This window comes from Cyprinus carpio, chromosome B3 (genome assembly GCF_018340385.1).
Source record: "Cyprinus carpio isolate SPL01 chromosome B3, ASM1834038v1, whole genome shotgun sequence".
Classification (NCBI taxonomy): domain Eukaryota; kingdom Metazoa; phylum Chordata; class Actinopteri; order Cypriniformes; family Cyprinidae; genus Cyprinus; species Cyprinus carpio.
In genome coordinates, this window is record NC_056599.1 from 29,649,470 (window position 1) to 29,671,066 (window position 21,597).

The 21,597-nt window shown below is 34.7% G+C and overlaps 1 protein-coding gene across 7 annotated transcripts in view; it reads right to left on the reverse strand.

Moving 5' to 3' along the window:
* Positions 1 to 1,242: 1,242 nt before the first annotated feature.
* LOC109092293 (myocardin-related transcription factor A-like) overlaps positions 1,243 to 21,597 on the reverse strand; it is a 47,455-nt gene continuing 27,100 nt past the window's right edge. For 3 of the 7 annotated variants that reach the window (XM_042720675.1, XM_042720676.1, XM_042720679.1), the window contains 16 exons: positions 15,530 to 15,585; positions 15,370 to 15,445; positions 14,665 to 14,826; positions 12,936 to 13,096; positions 11,320 to 11,445; positions 10,945 to 11,201; positions 10,416 to 10,584; positions 9,927 to 10,310; positions 7,984 to 8,532; positions 6,768 to 6,947; positions 6,558 to 6,674; positions 5,919 to 6,068; positions 5,216 to 5,219; positions 4,349 to 4,431; positions 4,031 to 4,086; positions 1,243 to 3,915 (listed from right to left, as the gene is read on the reverse strand). In XM_042720675.1, coding sequence (XP_042576609.1) covers positions 3,381 to 3,915; positions 4,031 to 4,086; positions 4,349 to 4,431; positions 5,216 to 5,219; positions 5,919 to 6,068; positions 6,558 to 6,674; positions 6,768 to 6,947; positions 7,984 to 8,532; positions 9,927 to 10,310; positions 10,416 to 10,584; positions 10,945 to 11,201; positions 11,320 to 11,445; positions 12,936 to 13,096; positions 14,665 to 14,826; positions 15,370 to 15,445; positions 15,530 to 15,585 — 3,065 coding nt within the window. In that variant the 3' untranslated portion in view covers positions 1,243 to 3,380. Of the gene's footprint in view, positions 3,916 to 4,030; positions 4,089 to 4,348; positions 4,432 to 5,215; positions 5,220 to 5,918; positions 6,069 to 6,557; positions 6,675 to 6,767; positions 6,948 to 7,983; positions 8,533 to 9,926; positions 10,311 to 10,415; positions 10,585 to 10,944; positions 11,202 to 11,319; positions 11,446 to 12,935; positions 13,097 to 14,664; positions 14,827 to 15,369; positions 15,446 to 15,529; positions 15,586 to 21,597 lie in introns of all 7 variants that reach the window. The other 4 variants (XM_042720677.1, XM_042720678.1, XM_042720680.1 and 1 more) reach the window with 4 other exon arrangements.

The following is a 21,597-nucleotide window of genomic DNA, read 5'->3' on the forward strand; positions in this document are numbered from 1 at the left end:
CCCTATCGAAATGAACGGGGGAATCCTGAAATCTCAAAAACTGCTGGCTCAAGTTGCAATAAAATTGTATATTTCAAATCATGAACAAAATCTGAAATGAACTGCCCCATGAATGTTGTTTCTTATGCTCAAATAGCATTAAAAAGCTTATTTTTCAGGCTACACCAGCCAATGTGCATGCGCAATTATATAACTGGGCATGTGCATTAGCTGGTCTAGCCTCAGGTTTCTATGGGAACCGGAGCATCTGGCTGCTGCAGTGATGCAATGACTTTGCCAATCAGTGATTGTCTCTTTCATTTAGAAGGTGGGACTATTTTGCCAATTTGCACGTTGCAGTTTCTCCCATTCACAAATATAGGAGTGAACTGTCTTTGTTTTTGAATGGAGTATGCCGTGATTGGAGCTGTTTTTTTGCATGTCGTGGGTTTCATGATAACGGAGATGGAATGTAAACGCACAATTTACACGATTGAAAGCACACGAAAATCTGACTAAATCTCATATGGCAACTTGCAGTGCTGAGAAAAGATCAAAACGCTGAAGACAACAGGTAAATGATGTTATCGCTGTTTTCTATGTTCGTGGAGTAAATATTTTTACAAGGCTTTTTTAAAATGCCAGGTAGCCAGTGTTTCACGTGCGTTTGGCCAATCAGCATACACTTATGTCACTGGTAGAAATGTTTTAGACCCTTCTCAGAAATAGGAGTTTTCCTAGTTTCCTAGTTCCTAGTTTCTGTGGTGCAAACACACCAAAAAGTGGAAACTTAGTTCTAGGAACTATGAAAATGATTCTCTGGTGCGAAAGCCCCTCAAGTTAATCTTACAGGAATGGTTCACCCATATGATGTTCCCAACCTGATGACTTTCTTTCTTCCAAGAGACCTTAAAAAGAAATGTTAATGCTATACAAATATTAATGAAAGTCAGGCTGTCAAGCTCCAAAATAAAAAAAATAAATAAAAAAATAACTGTCCATGTGACTTATGCCATACATTTGAAGTCTTCAGAAACTATAAAATATCTTTTGTGCTGAAATGTAATCATTATTCACTTGCTCATTTTTGGGTGAACTGTCCCTTTAAGGAAGCCCACAATAAATACATCAGTTTAGGGTTATGTCTATCAGACATGTATGTACATAAGAATATATGATACCGAGCACTAGGCAAACATTCTAACCCATGCATTCCTTTTTAAACCAAAACTGCCATTTCCCTTCTGGAAAGCACACAGAACATTTATTTTTATTTGTAACATTTTATTTATTTTCCAAAAATAAAAAAAAGTCTTAAAGACATTAACCCCTGAGAGGCCCTGAAGCCCCACAAATGAATACATTCAGCCAACGAAACATTGGGGAGTTTGATTCTCCAGAGTACAGCAGGTGGTCATGTGGATATGAAGTTCAATTTGGGCCACAAGAAGCACCAGCCAAAACTCTGTAAGTGCAAATTCAAACAGATGGAGAGCGTGAATACTGCGGACAGTAATGCTGTTCCCCCAAATGACGACACATACACACACACGCAAACACATACACACACAATTCATTCCTGAGCTCATGTACAATATGCAGAAGCACCGAAAACTGCACATTAAAGCAATGCATAAAGAAAGCAACTGTAATAATATACAAATGTGTTTGAGGGTCTTTGAAATTTGAATGTTCCTTATTGATTAAATGCAATTATGTCTTGTGTATATCTTCTAATCTTTTATACACTAAAAACTCTACATTCAGATCATCTTAGAAACATACATGATCTCTTATAGGCTCATATTCCTTTATCAAACTTCACCTTACAGACAGAAGTATTGATAAAATACAGTGCAGTACATACAGTACGCTGTGTACTGTGATAGGCATATACAACATTTTAGTTCATATACAATGCAAAATATATACAGTAAAATGTTTAAAAATCCCCGTTCAGATTTATGGACACAATATTTTTGGAAGGTACAGGCATGTTCGATTTTTAAGAACATTAAATTAAAACAATGTAATAAAGTATGAACTCTCCATGTCTTATTCAGTATATAGCATGCACAGTTTAATCAAAATATTTACTGGATCTAACAAATATGAAGCAGCAATACCCCTTTTAAGCTTGCCAAAATGTGATAAATATGAGTCTCATACTGTACTTTGGTGAAGACTGGTAATGTAAACCTAGCAAAGACGAGCAGTAACACAATGCTATTAGTTTGGAGTCATACACTTAACTATCAAGCACTCTGGGAATTGTTTAATCTTGTACTATTAACATAGCAATTAACTACGCAATTAAAACTTTATCTGGGAGCTCTCATCAGGTTGCAATGCTAGCAAATGCTAACAAAAACAAGGTCTGAATGGCTTGTCTTTTCATAATGAAAAAAAAAATTGCTAAAGTAGCATAGTCCAGTTGTTGTATTATATTTCAATTAAATATTGAATAGCTTACAGGCTATCTATATAGCTATAAAATAATATTTTTGGCACAATGTTGAACATTAGAAGCTGTGGATACATGTACCTGTTGAGAGTCTTGTTTAACAAAGATCTAACTGAGTACTAATGATCAATAATAATAAAAATAACAAACTATTATTATTATTATTATTGTTGTTATTATCATCTTTATTAATATTAATACACTTATGGTAACATATGAATGTCAATACAAAGTCTGTTGGCTTATGCAATAAACGTTTTAGCAGCATTGGTTCAATACTATAAAAATCCATTTAGTATATAGTAAAATCCAGCTGCATGTTTCAAAGCTATTGAGTTATGTATAAGTCTACCAGCTATATTTGGTAAAGCAGGTAAAATCAGAAAAACAATTCCTTTAATGCCGCATAATCAAATTTAAAAGTGAATGAAACTCAAAAGCTGCACTTAGTGAATTAATTTGCTAAAACTGATGCAAAATCAGGGTATATTGCTTGAACGTATGGATATTTCCATAAGCACACATACATCACCAAGACGTTTGAAAGACTCCATCATCTAGAATGCATCTTGTTTTAAGTGTCATTAATATAAGCGCAATTCATGTATTTGAGATGATAAAACACAAAAATATCTTGTTCTAATATCCAAATTTGAAAAGCAAAGTGTTTCAGATGAACAAACGACACCCAGATAAAAACGATATGTAAACGGCTCTGTGACCTACGTGTGCTTTCAGGGGTGTGAGCATTTGTGCAAGCAAAGGTGAAGGATAAAGTCTGTCAATATGTAACATAATCCAATTTAAGTTAGTATTTCGAAAATCCATACTTGAATCCAAACGGGAAAAGTCACTGGTGGAAACAAATATAAACTGTACTATATGGAGGAAGTTAATTCACAGTAGGCCCTTCCGGAAATACTGCAGTCTGCGATAGCTATAAGCTGGACCAATTCATGTCAGAAGTGTCCAAAAAGTCTGTGGAAAATAAGCTAGAAGAGCTGTGTCCATCCATATGTACCATCCCAGGCCCCTCCACTCCAGTCCCACCCATTCCGAGTTCCAGCCAATCCATAGGATCGGAGGCGGAGTCTATCAAATCTGAAGGCGAGTGACTGGAAAAACCCATGTCACATGTATCCATTGGGGAACGTGGGTGGTCTAGGATACTCGGCGTGCTGAGCATTTGGTTGTGGAGGTCAACAATTAGCGTCGTCGGTCCTCCTGGCTCCACTCCCAGCAAAGGTTTGCCAGTAGTGCTTTCCAGGAAATCCTCAAGACGCCCACCTCTTGGGTCACAGTTGCTGTGCATCTTAATTGAAGGAGGCTGAGGTTCTAAAATGAAAGTTTTGAGGGGCGTATCAGGAGGACGGGAAAGACTGAGGGGGGAGGAGCTTGAGCAAAGGGGCGTGTTCGGCCGAAGCCTTTCGAGAACAGGATCAGGTGCAGCTTTAAAATTCTCAGAGATATCTGTAGGATGCAGGAAACAAAGAGCGTGAGCAGCTATACGCTTCTCTCATCTAACTTGCTTTTAAATATTAAAAAAAATCATCATCATCATCAAAAAAAAATAAGAATTTATCTCATCCACGCTGAATTAGGATGTCAAACAGGTCGTCAACCTGCTGATGGCAGCCATTCTCCTGCAAGAACATCAACCTCATTAAATATCATTAGGGATCTCGTTCAATAATCAGATCTGGGATCTGCTCCCCGAAATCCATGAAATCACTCAGATGAAATGGGACAACAAATCCTAAATCAGTCCCAAGTGTTGACAAATCATGGATTTCAACTCAACTTAATGGTCAGAAACATTAATATGAAAAGAAAACAAGTTAATCTCGCAGGGGAACAACAGAAGTTCAACAGAAGATGTAAGAGAGATGGAGGAAGAGACAGTACCTGATGACAAAGAGCTATGGGTGAACACAAGGTGGAAGGAGAGAGCAAAGCATGCTGGTCCGAATCCACACACATCTCCTCCTGACAGAGAGATATGGATGCATATTAAAGGTTTCGTTCTGTCATTATTTTCATGGAACACTAACAGATGATTTCTAATGAATTTCCATGCAGTTCATCTCCATACACAGTAGTTTACAGGACAAAAATACACCAAAATGTAACATAAAAGTAGCCCATATTATTAATACACTATATTCCAAGTCTCCTGAATAGTAGAAGTCGTTTGACCTGTTTTTGTGGTGCTTATTTGATGTTTTTGATGTCTTTGGAGATTGACAGACATGGTCACCATTGAACTATATGAAAAAAACTGCATGAAAGCACTCCTTTTGTGCTCCACATGAAAAATGACAGCTTAAAATGACAGAACATGATGGGAAGAAACAGAGGTGTAAAAAAAGGGATAAAATGATATGTAATGTGGTTAAAAAAAAAAAGAGGAGAGGTTTTAGAGTCAGATTAAGCAGGATAGATCATGATACCATGCCAAACTATCAAAACGGTTAACATGCATGTCTCAATAAAGGTCTTAAGACGTTAGCACAAGCTGCGCTCTATTTATATCACAGACCTATAAATCCGTTCTCCACGAACAGAATCTGTGCCGTATAGCAGTCTAGACACAACTCTTATTAGAATTCCTGCCTCGTATGACATAGATTTTGTTATTTAGGTTTAGAAAATATTCTTGCTGGCCCCAAGACAGTCTTCACACAGAGTACAGACACAAACACAAGCTCTGCTCCGAAAGCCTTTTTTGTAACTCTTTCCAGCTTTACACAGTCAACAGTTCTTAATCTTAGGTGTTCTGAGATCTCTTTGGCTCGAGGCATGCTTCACATCAGGCCGAGTTTCTTGTGAAGAGCAAACTCCAAATTTGTGAATGTTTTTGAATGGACTCCAGGTTATTCATGACTCTGGTAAGCCTCTTGGGAAGACTTCAGACAAGGGAATCAATTTTTTTTTTTAATTCTAGTATCCACTGTGAATGTTTACAAGGTTTGCACATAAATCATTACTTAAAAGGGTGCTATTACTTTTTCACTTTTTCAACTTTAGTTAGTCTGTAATGTGGCTGTTTGAGCATAAAAAAGATCTGCAAAGTCCAATTTCTTATTACTATCAATGTTTAAAACAATTATTTTTTTCTGGAAACTTATTTTTTTCTGGAAACCATTAATTCATTTATTTTATTTTTTTTTCAATGTTTAAAACACTTATTTTTTTCTGGAAACCATTAATTCATTTATTTACAAAAAAAAAAAAAAAAAAAAAAACCTTTTGTATAGTCCCCAAACGTTTGTAGCATTTTGTTTCTCAATTACTGTGATTAAACCGAACAGCCGATTTAATTCAAAAATTCAGTTATCCCAAAGGGTTCACATACTTTTTCCACATTGAAACTTCTTTACAACAATGTACATTGCAAGGCACAATAATGCAAATGATGTCTAGCACACCAGGTTTTGGAACAGATCTTTAGCATGTACACAAACCAAACACTTACGTTATTGTTGTTGGGAGATGAGGGAACGTGTTCAGTGTCGTTCATGGAATCCACTGGAGAGAAGAACGGATGGACATTGGCTGGTGATGAGATGGATGTGCAGCTTGATGCTTTGTAATTGGTCGTCACATTTAGGTCTGGCTTTAGTGCCTGTCAAAGTAAAAACATGCATCTCAATTAGTCCCAATGCTAATGGGCTAACAGCCCATGCCTGCAGCCCTCATTTGAACACCAGTGACAGTGATTAGTCATTAACATTTTAATAAGTGGGTTTAAAAGTCTCATAACCGTGTTCAATGACTTGTCAGGAATAAGTGATGTTGCTTTATACATATCATTAACTTATATGGAGGAATGATGGCAGTTTTCTGCAAAAGTCCTCTTAGCTATCATAGAGTCTCAATGAACATTAACAGCTTAAAGAATGAATGTGGTGATTGAACTAGAAGTAATATCAGCTGAGACTTATCTTTTTCTCCTTTCATTATTTGATCGGACTGACAAAATGTATGACATTTTTACATAAAATAATACGGTCATGTATGTATTCCACATTCAAATTATATTCTGTTTCACACACTATTAAAAAAATACAAAAAAGTGTGTAAAAACACAGCAATAAAGTATTTTTGTACTAACCTTTTTGATTGGCTGTTTTAAAATGACGGTTTGTATGGGCTGTTCTGATTGGTTGTTTTTGTTAAGGAATTCAGTCACGGATTGGTTGGTAAACATGGTGGGTGTACGCTGCAGTCTCTGAAAACGACATAAACATCAATGATTACATGATAATTGTATAGATTTTGACATCTCTAAGCACTGAGGCACAAGTTTAATTTGATTGCTTACTTTGCTCTGGGCGCGGCGGCCTCTGGCCGGTGTCTCTGTGTTTTGATTGGACAGTGTTAGCAGGAACTGGTTGCCATTGCTGTCGGTCACTATGGTGGGGGTTGAGTTTGAGTTCAGTGCATCCGCTGGGAATGAAGAAACAGGACTTGACTGCTGGTTGGTAAGTGCTTGAGGCAACTGCTGGAAAAATGGAAAAGAAGAAAGGTTAGCAGAAAACATGAGATGTGCCATGATTTTCCATTACAATAAAAGTTCAATGTCTGACTACTGCTGTGCCACAAACATAACCCCAGGAGGCTGCGATGTAGTGCTAGGGTGTCAAGGGAGATGTTCTGAGAAAAAGTGTTTCTCCTAAAAGTACTCTGAAAATACAGTGACAACCAGGCTTGCCAGGTCTACATAACAAAACCAGCCCAACTGGTACTGAAAACTAACTAAATCACACCCCAAACTAGGCGACTTGCATTCCTGGGGAAAATGGCGTCAAAATTGCAACAAAATCGCTCAAAAATAAAAAAAAAAGTATGTTTTGTGCTGTCTAGTAGCTGATGGAATAAAAACTGTACATCAGTATAAAAGTAGTAAAAAGTAAACTCATTTGTGTCTTAATTTTTTACTTAATTTTTTAAAATTTAAATATTTTCATTTAATTTTTTTTTGTAATTATGTTACGATTTTTTTTTATTTTTTTGTTTTTATTTTTTTTTGTGATTTTGTTAGTTTTTTTTTTTTAAAAAAGATTAACTTTTGCAATTTTAGCCTTTAATTATGATAGGTCAGTGCAGAGGAGACAGGAAGCGAAGTGCGATAGAGAGGGGGCAGGATCGGGAAAGTTCCTCGAGTCGGGATCTGAACTCGGGGCATGCTGCCCACAAGGGTACTGGCACCAAATTTTATGATTTTTTTTAAAACATTTGGTTTATTTCCAGTAATTTAATGTGAAAAATTTAGTTGCCAAGGCAGCATTTTCAACAAGTTTTTTTATGATTTTTTTTAATTAATTTTATTTATTTCCAGTAATTTTAGTATGTTTCGTTATAGATAGCGGTAGTTATCCTGGTTTATACTTTGAGAAACTGGCTCCTTCGTGAAGGGATCATGACTCAAAGCATGAACCAGACAGGATTTAATTTTGGAACTGTTTTTTTAATTACTCTAATTAGATGATGGTGTTAACGGTTCATATGATCAATCTCAAAAAGGAAATTGTACTGACTTGTTTTTGTTGGTTGTGCTGCTGTTTTTGTGTTTTCCTCTTCCTCTGATGTACTTGTTGCTGCAGGTTGCGCTGATTCTGTTGCATTATGAGCTGCTGCTGCTGCTGGTCCTGCTCCAGCTCTATTGCAACACCCGTCCTTTGCTGCTGCGTCTGCCCTACCTGCGGGAACACCTGCGGCTCTGTCACCATCTCGCTGTCTTCGATCACCTCTATGACCTCCTCTTTAATGATCGCTCTGATCTGCTCCATAGTGACACCAGGAAGTTCCTCTGTCGATCGGTCCGGCGCATCCACACGTTTGCCTTTCAGCTGCGAGCGCAGAGATTCGACCAGCTGCTGTTTCTGCAGCAGCATGCGTGTCAGCTCCTGAATGCGCCGGTCCTTCTCCTGCAGCATCTGGTCCTTGTCTACAGGGGGCGCCGCAGACTGGGACACCAGACAGCAGGAGGAAGGAGACGTCCGGCTGCCGGGCTCCTCTTTAATGCAGACCATGGAAGGGAGAGGAGGAGAAGGTTGCAAGGAGAGCTGGGTAAGAGGAGAGGTCACCTGCAAGGGACAGGAATAGCAAATACATAAATATTAAGAGCTATTCAGAATTTACTCTTTGAGTAAATAGTTACAGTATATAATTGTATAAATGCAATAAATCCATACTCTAGGAATACCATGTCACCAGACACAAGCGGTACAGCACAACAAAACTACATTGCATGCATAATAAACAGTCTACACTAGAAGCAGCTGATATACTGCAATGTACAGTTAGTCGATGGATGCTGCCTTGCGGCACAGCTACTTAAAAAACAACTTTACTACTATGTTAAAATAAAAAAAATTTACATGTAGGTTTTCATACACATATAAGAAAGAAATTATTGATTGCTATTAGGGATGTAACGATTAACCGCGAGCCAGTTGAAAATCGATTCAAATATGTGACGGTTCAAATCATTTGAGATGCTTGATAAAATAGTGGTTATTTTTTTGGTGGTAGTTTTTTTTATGAATGTATGTGTGGGGGGTATATATTTGATTTGTACTGTATTTGTTAAATATGTACTGAACATTACTGCAAAGCTTGTATGATTTTAAAAAAATTCTAATATAAATGGATTTTTTTACCAAATAAACAAATATAAATAGCAATCAATTTTATATTCATGTCATACACAGATGTAAAGAATTACTGAATAACAATTTTATTATTATTATTTTGATGTTTTTCTTTAAACCTTGTTAATAAAATAAATGTTCAATTATAAGATCTTCATTTAAAATAAAGTGGAATTTTGCTGGAGTTTAGCCTAATTATTATTTTGAAGTAAACTCCTTTTACTTTTATTGATAAAATACTTATTATATCATTATCAATATTTAGACTAACAGATTTTCTTTAAAAACAAAGATAGCTGAAGTCTAGATTAATTGTTTTTTTTATTATTAATTTTTTTATATTTTTATTTAAATTAATATATTGTTGTTATTTATTTTATTGTTATCAGTTTTATTCTACTAAAGAAATCTAACCTAACTATTATTTTGATACAACTGATTTCATTAATAATGAATGAATTGAATATTTTTCTATTTTATTATAATTATGCAACCTGCAGCTTTTCTATATTTTATAAATTATTAGACCAACAGATTTTTTTCTATATTTTATGAATTATTTTTATTTCATTTTTTTGTTGATGAATTGTGGAGTATTTTTATTTTATTTTGGTTTGTGGTGAGTGAACACTCAGAGGTGACGTGCAGCTCTGACACATGCATCAGCCTCTAGCTGTAGTGGTGCAACGCTTCCACAGCAGACACAGGGTAAACTTATCTGTAAATGTCACTTTTTACACACTTGATAACGTTTCACAACTGCTTGTCCTGAAGTTACCCATTTGTATTCGTTTGACTAGCAGAACAAAAGCATAGGAGACACTTACCATTTCCCCAAAAGCATCCCCATTACAGCTCGTTTCATCTGGGCTCATTCCAGTCGATGAGTGCTCTGAGTGGGCGGGGGAAACCGGAGGGGAGGAGCTAGTGCTACCAAACTGCATTATCTGAGGTGCTGTCATCTGAGCTCCGCCCCTTTCTGCAGTAGCAATGAATGAGAAGGAAGCAACCCCCACGTTCCTGTCTGCTGATTGGGTGGAGGAAGAGACTCCTCCCACTACAGGGGCTGGTGGTGTGTTGGTTTTAGATGTCGTTGGTGCGTTGGTGCCACCGTTCTGCTCATGAAAATTCTTCAGCCGCTCAATAAGGTCATTTTTGGTGCCTGAGACGGTTAAACCACGCACTTTTAACTCCTGCTTCAGCTCTGCCACCTGCAGGAAGTGAAGAGAATGACAGGATGTGACAGGATTTCATTAGACTCCCAGTCAGTGATCAGTACGGACATTTAGAGTTATTATCATAGCAGGGGATTCAACCTTCAGCTCATCCAGGTTGGGAGGCAGGGGTCCTATTTTTATTCCACCCCCGACTGCAGCGGTCTGCTGATTCTGACCAGTCAGATTAGTGGATGTTGACTGGGGGGGCGTGTCATTGTTGGATGGCGACGGGCAATTGGCTGAGGCAGGCTGCTGATCAGCAGGAGGCCTAAATAAAGTGTATACAAATTTTATTATAATGTTAATTGCATTTAATTTTTTGCATTCATGCTATTACATGACAGATACAGGTTAAACATTCAACAACATAATATTATAAATTATAAATATATATTTATATTATAAATATATTTTATGATTATTCTATTGTATATAATTTTATAAAAAAAATATAAAAAAATACTTAAAATCTAACATATAATTGTATCATTCAATATTTAAACAAAATGCATAGTAATTTGTCAGATACGTAATTGTAACATATTTTATACGCTCTCTTGAAAATAAAATAGATTTACAAAAATATATATTTATGTAAACAATACAATAAATATCTGGCATATCTTACTTGGGTGGAGCAGGCAGGATGGTGTGGTGTGGTGTGTTGTTTTTTTTTTTGTTTTGGTTGATGATCTGCAGCTGGAGGAAGAGCTGCTGCTGATAGAGGAGTTTGGTGTAGGAGGAGTCCAGCAGAGGTGGAGGCTCACGCTCGGGTTTCTGGTCTGGAGGAACATACTGGTGATACTTCAGCTTCTTCACCTTTGGTTTGTTATCTCTCACCTTCTTAGAGCGCTGAACAGGGCGCTCACTACCCACTTTACCACCCTAAAAGAGACAGAAAGACATTAGCATGGAAGAGGATTTATCTTGTGGCATCAACACACTTGTGCAAGAGTTTAAAACTGTAATTCCAGCTGTCCTGGATTAAATGAGGAACTGTCACCTTTTGTAGTGCAGGAGCTTGCTTGTGGCCTGTTGCTCCATTGGTTAGTTTCTGCTGAGGGGCGGGGCCAGCTGTGTTAGGCAGCGGTGGTGGTGGAGGAGGAGGAGGAGGAGGAGGGGGCGGGACCTAAGAAAATCCAGAAAAGCACATGAACTCCATCGTGTTTGCGTGACTGCATTCAGAGAGCACATGCGTGTGTGTATGTAAATGCAACTACAGGACCAAAACATTCATGTGCGCAGATGATCAAGTGCGATTACACGCATGCTTGTTAGAATAAGTGTGTGTGAATGTGTCTGTGTGGATGTGTAACGAGCTGAATGAAGATGGTGAGCACTGCAAGTAATTCAGGGCTCTGGAGAGCTGACTGAGCACAACGAGCTACTCGAAGACTTCAAAGTGTGTGTGTGTGTGTGAGATATTCTGATGATGATAGATTATTAGTTTGTTAACCTTAGAGGGGATTTACTCAAACTGCCAAGATTTGTGCAGGTTTAATTAAAAGTTGAGGGCACCTCTTTGAGACACTCAATTTACATTCTGTGCATTAAAAGTATATATGTTACTGGTGATGGGAAAGTACATATTTTTGACATGCCACTGATACAGTTTGAAGTGTTTTATTATTATAATTATTATTAATACTACTAATACTATTTTGAATTAGCTTCTATTTTTGTTTATTAGTTTTCATTTTAATTTTAGTTTTAAGGTTTAGTACTTTTGACCTTTGATACTTCTGTTTAATTAATTTTTATTTCAGTTTTTAGTCATTAAATACTTAATCTTAAATGAAAATCAGAAATTCACTGGCAATTAGAAATGCATTAGAGATGCACTGACAACTAACCAAAAAAAAAAAAAAAAAGTCGGTTGAAAATAAAATATAAATATCAGATTAAAAATAATTTACTATATATTCTTAATCTAATTTTTAATAAGCTTTATTTTCAAATAAAAACTGTTTCTAATAGTTTTAAATTTAGTTAACAAAAATGATACTGACATCACTAAATTCATTAGCTTAGCTGTTCATAATAACTGGTTTAGTTAGTTGAATTTTATATTACCATAAATGATGCATATTTAACAAGAACACAAATGTAGGATGCAGTGATTTATCATTCTATGTATTCATATATTTTTGTTTACAGTAAGTATAAGCAATGTTATGTGCTTTTAATTTTCGATATTTATATTTAGCTTTATTTTCATTTCAGTTTTAATCTTTTTTTTTTTTAAAAATGAAAATTAGAAGTGTTGCATTGGCAACTATCTGAAATAAGTTAATTAAAAACAAAATATAAATATATTACATGAAAAACATGTATTTTATTACATATTTTAATGTATAAAGTTAATAAGCTTTATTTCAAATAATGAAAACCTCTAATGGTTTTCGTTTTAGTTAAGAATAACAATATTGACTAATTGCATGTCAACATTAAAATGTAGCTAAATTCATTGCCTTAAAATACATTTTAAGCTTAGTTTTTATTTGGCAGGTTAGTTTGTATTGATTGTTTTTTTTTAATTAATTAAATTTTTTTTTATTTGTTTTCTAAAAATTATAATTCTTAAAAATGTTTTTAAGTATGCAAACTGACATAAGGCACCTGTTTTGGTGTTGTTTCATTGGCCGGTATCTCAGGTGGCAAAGGTAAGTGTCCTTGACCGAGGGGAGAGTCCTGATTAAGTGTCTGCTCCGGTGAGAACGCGTCACTGCTTTCCTCATCAAACGAAGAGCTCTCCGCTTCTACTTTTGGAAACTCCGTCTCTGAGAAAGAGAAAGTGAAAAAAGGATGCTTAACATAAAATATTTTCACATTTTCTGAAGAAAGTATAAGAGATGTTTACCTAAGATTTAAAGATGCTTAAGATATAATTTTTTTATTATTGGATTTTTGGTATGTTGTTATTCTGTTTGTTTTTTGGTATGTTTCTGTTCATTTTAAATTTATTTTTATTTTTGCATTTTATTTGCTTTATTTTCTGCCAGGTGTTTGATTAGTCAAGTAACAACAGCCCACCTCTCCTTAAAGGGATAGTTCACCCAAAAATTAAAATTTGCTGTTTATCTGCTTACCCCCAGGGCATCCAAGATGTAGGTGACGGCTAAAACATACAATAAAACAAAAGAAAGTGACGATACATTGATGTGTAAAGTTAAGTTTATTTATCGTAATTTTTTTTTTTTTTATTGTATGTTTTAGCCGTGATTCCCATCCACTTCCATTATAAGACTGACAGACTGCAACGGTTTCAGTTAAAAATCTTTGTTTGTGTTCTGCTGAAGAAAACAAAGTCACCTACATCTTGGTTACCCTGGGGGTAAGCAGATAAACATCAAATTTTCATTTTTGGGTGAACTATCCCTTTAACAAGCTGCATGGATTAAAATATAATTTATGCCCACAGCTCAAACATACTGTATGGGACTTCTAATACTTCTTTAAATAATAATAAAAAAAAAAAAAAAAAAAAATAATAAAAATAAGAAAAAAAAGAATGAATTGTTGTAGAAATGTTGTTAGTAATATTATCTTAAATAAGAAAAACGCCGTAATAGTTGGTAGTATTATATGATCTTTAGCGCACTGCTTCCACATTCCACTTACGCTGCACTAATATTGTCCCAGAGTGAATAATAAAACCTTTAAACTCCAGTGCATGATATTTATATTTAATTTGAGCCTGTTCTGAGAGCGTGGCACTATGCTGATAATCATCAACGATCTAATTAGGATGTTTATGGAGTAAAACAGTTCAAGTCGTTCTGTGCAAACGTCTTTCAGCCTTCCTTCACTGTGCTGCATTGTGTGACGCTGCACAAACTTCATGGTTAATCGACTCATACCACCACAGAGTGGCGTATTCTGTATGAACACAAATGTAAATTCCCCTCTAATTAATTTAACTTGGTGTTCAACGCACAGCAATCTCATTACCATAACTCTGCATTAAATGATCACGTTCTGCACCGCTGCAGGAACGTGGCGGGATATAAATATGAAGATGAATGCGCACACACGGCTAATGATGTGCTGGAATGAGTACTGGAGCCTGTGTATGGATGTAGATTGAGCGGAAAAAGGGAATGATCCAAAGGAAATGTTGAGTGAGAGGAATATAAATGCGAATGTTAGTCCATATTATAAACATTTCTATATAATTTGACAAAATATATACATAGTAGTTAAAATTATAGTAATTAAAATTACTTTAAATTTACTTAAAATGTAGTGAACTAGACACAATTGTGTTATACTTCTAATTGTGGTTAAACATTTAATTTTGTTTTTATGTTGTGTTTTTTGTTTCATGTTTGTTGCTTGAATGTAGTACCTATGATGGCTTGTTTGAGGCTGCTGTGCACTGGAAGGATGTTTTTGTGAATGAGCTCCATCAGTCCGGGTCGCTGGGAGATTTTATCGTTCAGATCGTCGGCTAGACGAGCTCGTTTCAGCAGAAGCTGTCTGGCCTGTAGAGACGGCTCTGCTGACGTCTCTGTATACAGGAAATACATACATATAAATACATATCGTGCATGATCACATTGTTCATCATATGTACTTCAGATTAAATTGTACATACCACATTTTAAATAAATGCATTTAAAGCACAGGTTGCATCCGAAATCACATACTTCTCTACTATACTGTAGGTGAAAAACAGTATGTGAGAAGTATGTCTGAACTCACAGTATTTATTATACAGTAGGTAAAGAGTCCCTATTATTTATGGTGAGGTTTTGAAATATGCATACGGTGGACATTTTACTGCTAGGATTTGTGAATGGCAGTGAAGTGACACAACTGACACTGTTAGGTCAGGTGACAAAGAAAACATAATGAATGTAGTACATCCGGATTACATTCATACTACTCACATTAATACTATATAAAACATACTTTTTAAACAGTCGCTAAGTAATTGCTTATTCCACAGAAGTACCTACTCACAAAGAATGTGATTTTGGATGCAGCCATAGTCTTTCTATGAGGTGTGTGTCAGGGTTTGAGCTGCAGGGGGCGTTATTAAAATACTCACCTTCAAGAATGTGCATCCTGACCAGCTCGGACCTCTCTGGACGACTGCGGATCTTTCTCTTCAGGTAGTCTTCAGTCTGAGATACAAGAGGAAAGTATGAGAAATAAAGTTTCATTTGGCTTCACTGGAAAGAGATGATTAGGATCTGTGAAGGACTTACCCGAGCTCGTTCTAAACTTCGTCTCTGCTCATGAAAGGATGCAGAACTTTTCAGTGCTGGAAGGCAAAAAGAAACGAAGTGATAAGACTATTAAATCCAAAGTTGATATATAAATGTATAAAGTTTCTCTTAAAGGAGCTGTGAGAACAGAAAACATTTTTCGGTAAATGAGAAAAATCATAAATAGCAAACTCGTTATCTGCGTCGTGCAGATTACAGGAAACATCTTTACTGCAGTGAGGTGCAAATTCTTTTCAACTTTTTTTGGATCAGGTAAAAATGTTATTTTTGTATATATAAAAAAAAAGATTTAGAGAGAAAAAAAAAGATGTTTGATAAAAGACCTTGATACAGGAACAACACATTAAACTGCACCTCTTTACTCCAGGCACACATACGCACTGGTACACGCAAAATCTAAAAATAATATCGCAACAGGCACATCCGGGAGACAGTTTAATCCAGCAGGTTCACAGTCTTGAGTGTGTGTTTCTGCCCCATATTTAATACATCTTGAAACACAGCAGAAACACAGGAGTCTCCGGAGACTGAAAGCAAAGCTCACTGAAGATACAGATACTAGAGATTTATGAAAATTTGTGAATGGCGCTTGGCCAGGCAAAAGTCTGCGTGGTCTGCTGAACAGTCTGTATAATTATCCCTTTCTAAATATATATTTAAACAAATTATATTGTATTTCAGTTTCTAGATATTTATTTAAACAAATTATATTGTAATAATAATTATATATAATTAAAGTATTAAACAAATTATATTGTAATAATAATAATATATATATATTATTACGTGTATGTGTGTAAATATATAAGTTTAGTTTATGTATATTTACTTATTTTTAACTTTCATTTATCATAATATATTGATATATGATTATATTTCATACATTTATTACACACATATAACTATACATTATATTTATTACTAACATGTAAAATCACTTTCAGTTGTTGCAGATTGAAAACATTACACTTTAAAATAAATAAATAAATAAATAAATTAATAAAATAAAAGCCTGATAGCTATGGATATAGATATAGCTTATATCTAAAACTACAACATTTTTAACAACTGAAAGGGTTTTTGTTCCTACTTTTCTATTGTGTACTGCAAGTTCATTTTTGTTTTCATTTTTTTTTCTTTTTTTTTTAATTTTTTTTATAATTTTTTTAATAATTATGTTAAATAATGTTAAATCATTTAAAAAATATGTGCTACGTACAGTATAGCCTATGTGCTTTTTAAGAATTAAAAAGCCACAAATTCAGGAAAGCAGACAAATATATAATTTAAGAGATAAATGCAATGACAGCACGTGGAAGCAAAAACAGTGGGCTGGAAAAAAGCAAGAGGAAAAAGAAGAGTAGTTGTTTATTAGGAGATTCTGGTCTGCGGGTCAGAGCGATTCACATACTGCCCACAGCAACACACAAGCTTCTTTCACATCACTGCATCCACACACAATGCCCTTTAACCCTGACCACCAAAAACACAAAATGCAGTTATGCGCCTGAAGAGAGAACAAAAAGTGTGTGTGAGAGGAAGAAATGATGAGGTTAGTGTGAAAAACCACTTGATCTGTGTGATGTCTCATCGTCATTTTCAGCTCTAACACCCCATTAAACGCCACGTCACCCAACCGCCATCTTGATACCAGGGATTTATTATATCACCGGGGTCAAACACAGTCACATTATCTGACAGAAAATCTTCAACAGGCCAATTACTAAAGCTAATTACGCACTAAATGAGGATCCTATATTCACAATGGTCCTCCACTGTCAAAGCCTTGATGATGTTTGTCGTTTATCTGCAGATGAGACATTAACAAGGCTAAAAAGGTGAAAATTAGGGCACAGGCAGTTTGTGTTGTACAACTTCTTATAACTGCATTTGTAGACGTCTGTAGAGGCTTTCTAGAGTATCCAATGATTTCATGTTGTTTTATGTAATCAGACTTGCAGAAAGTCCCTGTAACCACATCCCCATCAAGATTCAGGCTCAAATCTTCAGATTTCCTTTCTGAACTGCATGCTGGATATGTGATTCATCGTGCTGATAATGCAAACTTAAGGGTTTCTAAAACAGAACATGTTTCCTTTGACTAAAACACTTACAAAACAGTGTTATCAGCATTCACGCAAACTAACAATGCATGCAAAACTTCATTAACATTTCCTGAAATCAAAACTAAATTGAAAAACAAACTACACTAAAATACATGTCATGCAATAAAGCACAAAAATACAGAAACTAAACCAAATCAAAACTAACTAAAACTAGAACACACACACAAAACACTAACTTTAAATTCAGAATAAAAAATAATGAAATTAAAAATGATGAATTAACCTAAATCAAAATCACAAATTGAAAATAATAATAATAATAATAATAATAAATAATGAACTAATAATAATGAATCAATATTATACATAGATAAGTTGTATATATATATATATATATCGATATATATATAGGGCAAAACCAATTGTTGTTCCTACTTTTATATTGCATACTACAATACATTTTTCTTTTTTTTTATCTATCTCTTTTATAATATTGCAAACATTCTATAGAAAAAAAAAAAACTATGTTAAATTAGCATATATGTACATTTAAGACTCCTTTAATATTTCCTTTTATGTCTATGATATATTACTCCCTGCCTACAGTGAATGAGTATCACAAAGCCACAACTACAGAAAAACAAATAATTTATTTATATTTAAATATAAATAATAAATGTAATAATAGCTTGTGAAAATATATTGAATATATTCAATTCAATTCAGAAAAAAAATAATGTAAATATGTATTATATATATATATATTTATGTTTAAAATTAAAAATTATTTTATGCTTTTTTGAAAAGCTTTTCAACATCAGAAAACCGGTCAAACTAAATTTACAATCTGTCCTGGTGGTTCTGAGTTCTGATGCTTCAAAAGTCAAACTGTCCTTCTTCTGAAGGCTATAATGACGGGTTTTAATGGGGGAAGCTTCATTTGAGAGTAGAAGATGGCAGCTCAGTCAAGGGTGATCAGATAAGAGTGAAAGAGTGCATTCAAGTTGACAGGAAATGCAAGCCAGCACAGGAAGTGAAAGGGAGAAGACAGTGAAAGTGGGGCTCAGGAATATTCTGAAAGTGCAGATACGCATTTGCACATTTGCTGGTTGCTCTTCCTTCCCATTGGGATCCATATTTAGATCCAGACAGTTAATGGGTGAGCGCTGTAAAGATCCCCAAGGTTGCCATCTGCTGTCATTGCGGTTTATTTCTATCCTGGACAGAGCCTTTCTAACCAAATGACTTTCTATATTCTCTCTTCAGAGTATCTAGTTTGATCATATAATCAAAAGGATTTGGAAAGCAAATTGAAAGCAAATGGCTTTGATGATTAAACCAGGCGTCTGACCCCTTACTAACAGATATAATGGGAAACATGGCATATATTTAAATACACTGCTTATCACCTGCTCAATGGCTCAGCTGAGTGTGTGTGTGTGTAGCCCACCCAAATGAAGAGCATGGCTAATCATGCACTCACTATGAGTAAGAGTGCACTAAATATTTCCATCTTAGACTAAATATTTCCATCTTAGTTTTAGCATGAAAATGTGTAATCTAAACATTTAGTGTCTGTAATACAAATCAGATTTAAAGCATTTTGAGACATTCAGGTTTAAATTAAATTTTTTAAATTATTTTAAAGCTTTTTTATGAGCATTTTTTGTAAATCTATTTTAAATGTATTTTTTTTGTATTCATATAAAATTGAAATGATTGTGGTTTTTTTTGATGATGTTTTCCCAAACCTACTTTTATTTTAACGCAAACATGCCATGTTTCATTTATCCCAAAAAATAATTTCTCAGGACACATATTTAAGTGATACTGGATAGGTAGTGCGATTTTATGCATTGAATTAAAAAAAAAAAAAAAAAAAAAAAAAAAAAATTCACAGAAATAATTAAAATAGAAGAAATTAATGAAAATAAAAGAAAAAAAGAAAGTTAAAGAAATAAATGAAAATAAAAGAAATGCAAAATAAAAGAAAGAATGAATATAAAAGAAATACAAATAAATGAATAAATAAATAAATCAACAAATAAGACTGATGTAATCAGAATGTCACTGTAACCATACGCTCAAATCTTCAGGGCAGTTTTCAATGAATCAACATGACAGATGGATAGTATAGAATGCTAAAGAGATCATTTATAAAAGATATATAAAAATTAAGGAGATCTCTAAGAAACAGCTTCTTAGTATTTTCTATGGTGTCACTGTTGCCGGTTGAACAGTGTTGACAGTCAGTCAGTGTGCCAAGTGAGATGCTGATATCAGCAGACACTGGGTTCAAACTGGAAGATGCTGGAAGATATTATGGGCCCAGTATGAAGCATTACATAAACCTACTTAGGGGAACCATCACCTTATTTGAACCCTCTACTTCTGCTTTTCTGGCTTTCATTTCGTTTTCTTTTTCAGATGATTCTAAGAAGAGATCTTAAGCAAGATTTCCTTAAAGGGCCAGTCACACAATCAAAGTTTATTAGAAATCAAACATAAATTTATGTCAGATTTATTAGTATGTGTTGCTTGCATGCTTTAAAAAGGATGCATGTAAATCTATAATCATACTGTGATTTTTATAGATGAAATTGGCACATGAAGCATTGAAAACAGGTATGATTAAACTTCACAACTGTAAATTAAAATGGGGGGGTTGAAGAAATGCAAAGTTTTCACAAACAGTTCAATCTTTGATTAGCTAGTCCAGATCTCTGGAGACAAAACGAGGTGGTTACATGGTATCTGCATATTTGAGAGAATGAAATTAAAGAATTCAAGTCTCTACTGTAAATACTTAAAATGCAAACTAATATTCAGATGCAGATGAAGGGGTCAGAGCAACGGTCTGTTTTTAACTCTCTAACTTCAAGCATCACATCAATCTGATCATTTGGATTACACAGCTTGTGTTTCTCCACAAGATATCGTCAAAAGGTTAAGTCTGATGTTTTGTGTAGGAGTAAAGTTGGAGATCGGAGGATGGCACACAATTGCAACTTACTGGTTATATGTTTCTGCCATACATGATAATCGTTAATAACTTGGAAACAAAAACAGGACCGAATCTGTTTGCCAGTGGGTAATACTGCTGTTAATCTCTAAAATAAAATAATAAAATAAAATAAATGTGTACAGCTTCTTTGCAACAACTTCTCCAATTTTGCTCTCTTAAAAACATGGAAACACTTCTACTACTTTTTTTCTTTGATATTTTAGTTATTCACGTTAATTAAATTTGTAACATGGAAGGAAACAACTTAAATTAATCATGATCCTATAATACAAAAAACTTCACTGTAAAACTATTATCGAAGTAAACTGGAATAACCCATAAGAGGTGCATGAAACAGCATTTAAAATGTTCTCAAAGGCTGCTAAATTAATCATGAACCTTTGCGTTGTTTTAAACTGTGCATCCTGTGTGAGCCAACTTTAGTGTTAAAGTCTCAGTTAAATGTCAACAATATGCTTAACATAACGCCTATAGAGACACTAAAATTACGCGACTTAAACTTCTCGCCTGACTAAACTCTACAACCACTACAAAAAGTGTAACAGAACCATCCTTTTGCACTGATATAAAAGCGGCTTCAAATTAACCTAGACCCAAACAACATTAACAGAGGCGGACACCACATTTAATGAACCGAATCAAACTTTCTGCTCATACACCATCTTAGCTATGACCAATAGTAACCTAAAACTTGAGGTGTATCTTGAGGTATTAAATATAATTTGGTAATTCTTGTATAAGACACTTGGTGAAGGAGAACAAGTATAAAAGAAAAAGAGTAAGAGATCTGTTGAGTAATTTGGGCTACGCTCCTTTAAAGTTTGGACTTCAAAAAGAGCTTTTTCAACTTACACTGGGATCCATGTTTGGGTGAGACCTCCGGTTACTCGTTTTACTCCTCATTAAGCCCTGAAATCATCATCATTTTAACTAACTTAACTCAAACCATACATCTC